Here is a 9,010-nt window from a genome sequence, read left to right as displayed (position 1 = left end):
AAATTATACCTTTCAAAGGGTAGTTTGAAACAGAGTCACAAATCCACCACACTTTCATGCCATACTTTGCCGGCTTACTCGAAATATATTGGGTGAATCGAGTGCGCCCACGATATGGAAATAACTGTTCATAGACGGTAACATGACAATCCGGAGTGCATGCTTTCTCTAAATTGGCCATCAGCATTAGCCATACATCGTCCAGGGCAGCAGATTTGCTTTTCTTCAACCTCTCAGTATGAGTACCACTGTTATCGAAACGGATAAAAGTAGTTAAGCTCTTGAACCGATTCAATGACATAGTGGCCTTATAAATTGGCATATTGTAACTGGCCCACAATTCTTTCGCTGGCTGAGAATTCGAGTGGAATACACCAGCAATAAGTAGCATCCCAAAAAAAGCATACATTTCGTCTTCGTTAATCATTACCCAAGAACTCTGTTTATTACTGGGATGCTTTTCATTCCATAGACGAAACGCTTCAACGGCTTTTCTGTTGGTTTCCCGCACAATGATACCTACGATTTCAGGAGACAGCAATAGCTTGAAAAGAGCTTTATAACTCGGTGACGCTCCTCGTAGTGGCTCTTTACGAGTAAAAGTTGTAACATTGTGACAACGAGGCCTTCCAGGTGGTGGAGGATTTGAATTCCACATCTTACCATCTTCGACCTGTATATAAGGCCCTGGGTAATAGATGTGCTGCAAATGGATCGGACTCCTGTCCCATAATTTCATCAATTTGTGCCTAAAGTCGCTGACGGACTCACATTTGCTGCACTTAGCTTACGAAGCAAACGCATCATCACATCAACTTCATCCATATTTACTTGTTCCATTTCATTTAAAAAGACACTTACCACTAATTAAAAAACACGTGTTCACTTTAGTTTTCAAATGTCAACTAAAACATTACCTCTGCCGCTGTCTCCGCTAACAGTTTAGTTGTTTACACCTAACGGTTAACCAATTTACATGAGAAGCTTATATGGGCCTGCAATTAACGAAATTAGTTTAAATTATTATTTTTACAACAAATATAGCAAAAATCTTAATTTTGCTACTTCATTGTGTTTAGCGCACTACATTTTAGGAAGTCATGGACTAAGAAGCCTCAGATATTAAAAATAAAAAATCTACATACATTTAAAGATCGAATGGGTCTGCCCAGACCAATATGAACATCGGAGGGTTAAACAGATGTTGGAGAGCAGTTTGGCCAGAATGTGTAAAAAGTAAAAATCCTGTGGATCCAAATACATAAGAATATTCCAATATAATTGATTTGGCACACGCAGTTGGTGGGGAGGGTTTTGATGACTTGGTATTCGATGACATTGATGAACTGATGATTGATAAAGTTCTTAGCGAAGAGAAAATATTACGTATTGCCTCACAGAATGCTGATTCTATAGAAAACAGTGATAGTGCAGAACCTGTAAAATTAACTGCAAATTTAATTCACGAAGGAATTCAACTTGCAAATAAATTAAGACACCATTTCATCACAAATGATCCCAATGTCGAAGGAGCTGCACAATTCCAACGTGAGCTGAATTCTTGAATGGCTCGTTACAAAGAATTATATAAAGAAGTAGCAAGAATTGGCAAACAACGGCTTTTATTAACAGAGTTCATTGTTAAAAATATAGGTGCTGAACGAGCAAGAGAAAGTCCAGTTCAAAATTATTCCAGCGATGATAGTTACTGTATACGCGTTCGAAGCAAGCGAATGCGAGTAACTAATGATGACAGCAATTAAATTTATGTTCCTGTATTTATGATTATCACTTATTTCTTTTAATTTTTTACCTTAGAAATTGAATAACCTATTCTTTTCGTTAACTACATAGCTGTTTAACATTATTATTTTTAGTTCCTGAACTTGCCATACATTTAATTCATATTATTTTTAAGATTAGAGTGCAAATATTTTTATCTTTAATAACTATGCTTGTAAAAATAAACATTGTACATGTGATTTAATTAAATAAACATGAATACTTGTTCTTAAAAAATCCTTGTTTTTCACTAATTTTAATAGGTTTTAGAGATTAGGAACCAATCACCGATTTTTGTAAAAACTGGCGCGTACACCCTTTTTGGGTGTTTGGCTGAGCTCCTCCTCCAATTTGTGGCGTGCGTCCTGACGTTGCTACGCAAATGTAGGGACTTCCAGTTGCAAGTCGACTCCGAACGGCAAATATTTTTTATGAGGAGCTTTTTCATGGCAGAAATACACTCGGAAGTTTGCCATTGCTTGCCGAGGGGCGACCGCTGTAAGAAAAATGTTTTTCCTAATTTTGGTGTTTTCACCGAGATTCGAACCTACATACGTTCTCTCTGAAACGGTGGACTCTTTGTATATTCAGTTGTGCGGGAAAATAGTCCACATATACGAGGAGTTAGGCTATGTGAAAGGAAAAATATCAGAAAATCATTACTAAATTGGATGGTGATATTCATAAGAATTATGTTTATTCGAATCAATGCGAGGCACAGAAAATGTCAGTCACACAGAACAATGCGGCCACTGAAAGTAGCTTATTAAGAGAAAAGGAAAATCTATATAGTCGCCTGGAGCACACATTACTCAATATACCGCAGAGTGACGCGACAGCGCAAACTACGAACACGCAATCGGACGTAGGACAGTGAATAGGAATCTACAATATATAAGTATTTACATATATCGGCGCTTAAATTGTAGAAATAATCATAGCGCCCGAAAATTGTAACATTTTTCCTACGGAAGAAGAAACCGTCAACGAAAAAAATTGTCAAAACCTAACGCAATTTTTGAGTCCCTTCAAACTTACACTTTATTATACTTAAATTTATTCAGTAATATCGGGTGTTTTTTAAGAGTTCGAGAATTTAAATTGTAAAGCAAAACAGAAGTATTAATGGAAGGAGTCTATTTTTATTATATTCAGGTAGATAAATCTATGGCATTTATATTTTGGATATAAAATCCGGTCCATTGTTACATGTTCTATTCCATTAGTCTAATTTTCGACTACTTTTTCCACGAAGCTGAATAATAAAACTAAGTGAACCCAATCAGTAAAACCGCGACGCAAACGATGGCCATTTGGCTTCAGTTCTTGCACTATCTCTATTTTACAGGAACAAAAACCAAGATCCTCATGAAAAATTTTCCACGTAGCCGATGGCCAACAAGTTGGGAACGACGACAAATTGACATTTCGGGGTTGTTGTTGTTGTTGCAGCATAAACATTCCCCGTGCATATACGAGGAATGCTGCTGAAATGACAGTCCTTGGCCGGATATAAATCCGGGTCGTTCCGGTTACGTAGAACCGACTGTTGTGGGAACGTGACATTTCGGAGTCTTCTTCAACACTTCGCTTTATCAGAGTTTTTTTGTTTCAAAGAAAATTTCAACAATTTGGAAGCTTTGCTCTGGCATCAAACGAATCATGATGACTTGCCAAACCTTACTGAGTAGAAATGTGAACACAGATTACTATACTCAGTTGCCAAACTATAGTTATCGATATAGTTCTCATGCAGCTAAAAAAACAGCCCATTTAAGACAAAATACGAATTTGTCAGAAGAGTAATAGAGTAAATTTGACAACCTTTTAGTTTTTAAGTTTAAAAGTCTGAGTGCAAAACGAAGAAATTTCGTTTGAATGCATTCTAGTCTATTGATGAGGCAGTGATGATATTACCTCCTTATAAAGCTAGCATGATTTAGCTTAGACCGTACAAGTAAGGTAAATAGTGGAAGGTATTTCTTTGCGGTAGGGTTGGATTAAAAATGCTTCTCTTCTTTTGGACTTGTCCCTCCTCAAGACGGCATCTTAAGAAAGACATTTGCTTACTCACCCTGCGTCCAGATTCACCTGTTTTGAAAAACCTATGATCAATGCGCTTACACCCTTTTTGGGTGTTTGGCTGAGCTCCTCCTCCAATTTGTGGCGTGCGTCCTGACGTTGCTACGCAAATGTAGGGACTTCCAGTTGCAAGTTAACTCCGAACGGCAGGTATTTTTTATGAGGAGCTTTTTAATGGCAGAAATACACCCGGAAGTTTGCCATTGCCTGCCGAGAACGACCGCTATTAGAATAATGTTTTTCTTAATTTTGGTGTTTTCACCGAGGATCGAACCTACGTTCTCTCTGTGAATTCCGAATGGTAGTCACGCACCAACCCATTCGGCTATGGCGGAGGATCCATGAAATTTGTGACGGTATTCCATTTTTCATCGCCTATCATAATTTGCTCTATTTTTTCTTCACGTGTAAATGCATCAACACCTCGTTGCAGAGCTGTTCACCACCTCTCGCACCTATAGAAGGTGTGCCCGCATCATCATACTGAGTATCTCCATAAATGCAATTTGGCAGGTTCACCTTTCCCCGTAGCCACAAATACTTGCGAAAAAACCCTTGTCCGGACACAAACTGTTTGCGGTAATGGTTGTCTTCACTGTACTTTCTTTCTACCCAGTTTTTTAAATTGGGTTGTAGCTCGCTGTCCATCTACCGTAGTGCTTCGAGTTCCAACTTGTTTGCCAAAGTGCAAGCAGTTGAATTCTAATGACGGAAAGCATGGTTCTGGAATCCCTAAGATTTTTACTTGCCATTTTCGTTTGCGCCTTTGTGCTACAAGATCTATAGGTATGGTTCCGCTGATAACTAAACCCGCTGCTTCTGATACAGTTCTGTATAAAAAAGCCACTTTGGCATTGCACCCTCAGCGAATCTGCCCGTATTTTGCATTCGTATAGAAGAATCGAGTTTTTTGTGCCCATTAAAAGTTTTCGTTTGCTCTGAGTTGGACCTTCAAGGTTTGCCATGAGCTTACTTTGGAAAATTTTGTGGCAATGTGATTTATGTGCGCTCAATATGTTAATCTTGAGTTTAGTTGCACTCATTAGTCTTTAGCCACAATTTTTGTAGGGAGAAATTAAATGCATAGACTTGGTAATTACACATTGATAGACTTCTTAACATTTATTAGTTCAAGTAGTTTTAACCATTTCACCACCATAAGGATCGTGGGTCCCATGAAAAATTATTAGAATCGTAAAAAATAAAATTTACGTTCAATTTAAATAGGAATTTCTCCATGGGTAATTTTTTTAATTTTCCGCTTATGAGCAGCTGATTCGCGGCCGTTCAATGAGCCCACTGGTTTTCACTGCAATTAGTTGACAGTAACTTCTGCGCACTAAAGACAAAATATATAGTCCCAACTAAGGTCGTGAATGTAACTCAGTGCGTTCTTGTAGGATATGGCATCCTTCAGAAACATTCTTAGCAAAACAAAAAAAAAAAAAAAAAAAAAAAAACACTATTTGCTGAATTTTTGTGAATCAACTGCTTATTGCTTGGTACTGAAAGGATCACATTTGTTTTGGATATTTTTTTGCATTTTCACTAAAGTGACCAAAGCTACCGATATATGAAAGATGTAGAGAGCTAATGGGTTCTAAAAAAATATTCGAGTAGTACACCAAATAAATCTTCTGAGCATATTTTATGTCCCACATGCAAGAGTCTTGTGATTCCATTCTGGTCTAGACGCCTTAATTTTAGGTATTTTTAAAACTAAGATAAAAAAAGATGAAAAACACGTTTGCTTTCCATTTTTTTATGGTTTTTATTAATATTGGAAAAGTATGAAAAAAAATAAATAAGAAAAAATAAATAAAAAATCGAGTAATTACAGGCCGGCGGAGTGGGGGCTACATAAAAAACGATGCTCTATTGTTGACATGATTCCAACCCTTGTAGTGATCTTAAACAAACAAATTAAAAATTCTTTATTAGTTAGGATGGCGCCAGCGGATTACGCCAAATCAAACAAAAAAAAAACAAAAATTAGAAAATGGCGTCAACTTGAATTTACCCTCTTTTTTTTACCCTTTAAAATTTTTTTAAAATACTTTAGACTTAAATTTTTCAAAATCTGAGGCAGGTGCGATAGACAGATGTATAGGGGTTTTTAATAGGTGCGCATCAACTTTTTCCCGATAGGGAGGGCGAACGACGCAATATATTTTATTTTTCGCTTGTCATTTGTAAACTTCATTAGTAGATATACATTTAATCATGGAACGCTACACACTTGAGCAACGATTCCAAATCGTGCAAATTTTTTATGAAAATAATCGTTCTGTTGCTGCTACTGTAAGAGCATTACGGCCATTTTACGGTCCATTTAACAAGCCGTCCCGTTTTGGGGTTATGTGAAGTCATTGGTCTATTGGTGGAATTTATGCAAAAGAGTGGTCGAAAATTGGGTTCAACGATTGGACTTCGTAAAACGTGCACGCTTTAGGAATTTAAGTTAGTATCGCAGTCCCACGCCTACAGTTTTATTTGGGCAATCTCTCATTAAAACACGAGCGGCCGGTTTGTTTCTCTATTGACGTTGACTGACTTCAGTGTTGTTTTAACGGTCCGTGCGGTTTTTTTTGTGCTGTGTGACTCCTACCAATGCCGAAACGTAAACGAGTTGTGCATAGTCTTTCTGACAAACTTAAAATTTTGGAACGATTAATAAATATATATATATTACAATCATGTAATATACTATACTATATGATATAGTAAATATTACAATCATTCTATTGGCAACTACCTATGTACAGAAGGTTATGAAAGTGAAGCAGAATGCATCCCACGCTTTTAACTCTAATTTGAATTACTCTATTTGTATCTTAATTTTTGTTATAATTCTGTTCTGAGGTAGTTGACTATGAATGATCGTTCGATTTGCTATTACTTCATTAAAGGTCTCTTTGTCATTAAAATTTATTTTCTACTTTTTAGTTCGATTAGCAATAAAAGCGTGTTTTTTAGTTTTTTAAACTATTTTTTATTTTCTACTTTTTAGTTCGATTAGCAAAAAAGCGTGTTTTTTATTTTTTTTTAAGCTATTTTTTATTATGAATGAAAAATTATTATTATCATTGCAGTCAGTGAATTAATGATTCGAAATATTCGTGTTATATTTAATTCCTTTCTTATCGACTGTGAGTCTAAAACTATGCAGTTATCGGCCGTGATAAAGAAGTAATCGGGATGAAGAACTTATTTCGTGGAGGGAGCCTGAGAAACTGATTTACAAGAATAAATAAAGATTTTTCATTTTACAACCAAATTCACCTTACTTTTTGCCCACAGGTAAAAAAAGAAAATATTAATCCTGTCAATCCTAATAAGGATAATGGAAAACTTTTATCAAATTATTGCATTGTCATCGGTCCTTGATAGGTGTGCAAAATTTCAAGTCGATCCGATTTTTAGAAGCCAGTGAAAATTAAGCTCAAAGATTCCGTTACATACATACATACATACATACATACATACAACCCAAGCTAATAAAAGTGTGTTAAAAACAGTGAATCTATCACAACATTTGCTTGCGTGCTGGACAGTGAAGATGGAAGCTCGCATAGAAAAACAATGAAAATGGAAAAAGTCAAAACCTAGACACTGCAGCTTACTCATGGTTCATGCAGATACGTACTGAAGGTCAACCAATAAATGGTCCTTTGATTTGCGAAAAGGCATTAGAAATGAACAGAAAGCTTGGGGGTAACAATGATTTTAAAGCATCTACTGGTTGGCTCAAAAGATTCATGTCTAGGCACGGAATTAGAGACCCAGATATTCAAGGGGAAAAGCTGTCAGCTGACATTGAAGCTGCTGAAAAGTTCAAAGAAAGTTTTAAGAGTTTGCTTGTAAAGCAGTGTTATAAGGACAGTAACGTCTACAATGCAGACGAAACTGGGTTATACTGGAAGAGAATGTCGACCAAATCCCTTGTCTCTAAAAAAGAAATGGCAGCGCCTGGATTCAAAGCAAGCAAGTCCCGCATAACAGCCATGGTACGGCGGGCACACATAGACTACCTTTGCTAATCATAGGAAAATCTAAGAATCCAAGATGCTTCAGAGGAATAAGAAAAACTGCCGCTTATTTACAAAAACCAAAAAGCTCTTGGATGGACACTCAAGTATTTATCGAGTGGTATGACGCTGTATTCATTCCAAAGATTAAAAAACATCAGATAGAAACTGGAGACACTGGAAAATGTTTTATTAGTGATTGATAATGCTCCAAGTCATCCCTCAAACCTTTCACTATAGAGAGAAGATGGAAAATTTAAGGTGATTTTCTTGCCACCCAATGTTACCTCAGTCCTTCAACCTATGGACCAGGGGGTGATCGAAGCCTTCGAACGTTACTCCAGAAAAGCGTTGCTTCGCCGTGCCCTAATCGGCCAAGAGGAAGATAAAACAATTCTTGAAATCTACAAAGGTATTAACTTGAATGATGCTGTTTACATGGCAGCAAAAGCATGGGCTAATGTCAAAGCGACTACTCTAAAGAAATCCTGGAATAAAATTTGTCCAGTAGTTGAATCTGAAGCTAGCCCTACATCTGCAAAACCAACAAATGAAAACTTCGTTTCAGAAATAGTTGAGTTGATGAACGTGGTTTCAGGATTTGAAGAATGTGACCAAGAAAACGTGCATGAATGGCTAGAATTTGACGAGGATGATCCTGGCTATGAATTGTTGACGGACGACGATATAATAGCACAGGTTAAATTTTCTGAAGATAACGATGAAGACGAAATTAATGATGACATCGCCTTAGCTGAAAAATGTCCGTTCAATGAAGAAGCCTTTAAATGCTTTGAGACTGCTATTAAATGGTTGGAACACCAAGACGAATGCGATTCTGTGCAATTGCTGTCTTTAAGATGTGGCGTCAAAAAAACGAGTCTCAAAACTTAAGCAAACAAATATGTTCGACATTGTTTTTTAATTTATTTTGTACTATGTATTATCACATCTAAGTCACTTAACTAAAAAATGTTTAAACATATGTTTTTATGTAGCGTATGTGCAATCTCTACTTTAATGTGTATGTGACTTCATAATATGTATTGTACTTTGGTGTATTATTAAAAAGCATTATATACATAATATGTATTCCTAATCCAATGGCGTGTTTTATT

General features: G+C 36.5%; 1 protein-coding gene across 1 annotated transcript; it reads left to right on the top strand.

Annotated features, from left to right (window-relative positions):
* The first annotated feature begins 8,195 nt into the window (after positions 1 to 8,195).
* LOC128864772 (jerky protein homolog-like) lies at positions 8,196 to 8,786 on the top strand. Its single transcript, XM_054104530.1, has one exon. It carries the CDS (start codon positions 8,196 to 8,198, stop codon positions 8,784 to 8,786), a length of 591 nt encoding a protein of 196 aa, XP_053960505.1.
* The last annotated feature ends 224 nt before the right edge of the window (positions 8,787 to 9,010 follow it).

Source organism: Anastrepha ludens, chromosome 5, assembly GCF_028408465.1.
Source record: "Anastrepha ludens isolate Willacy chromosome 5, idAnaLude1.1, whole genome shotgun sequence".
Classification (NCBI taxonomy): Eukaryota; Metazoa; Arthropoda; class Insecta; order Diptera; family Tephritidae; genus Anastrepha; species Anastrepha ludens.
Note: the sequence above shows the minus strand (reverse complement) of the source record. Positions and strands in the feature narration are given on the sequence as shown.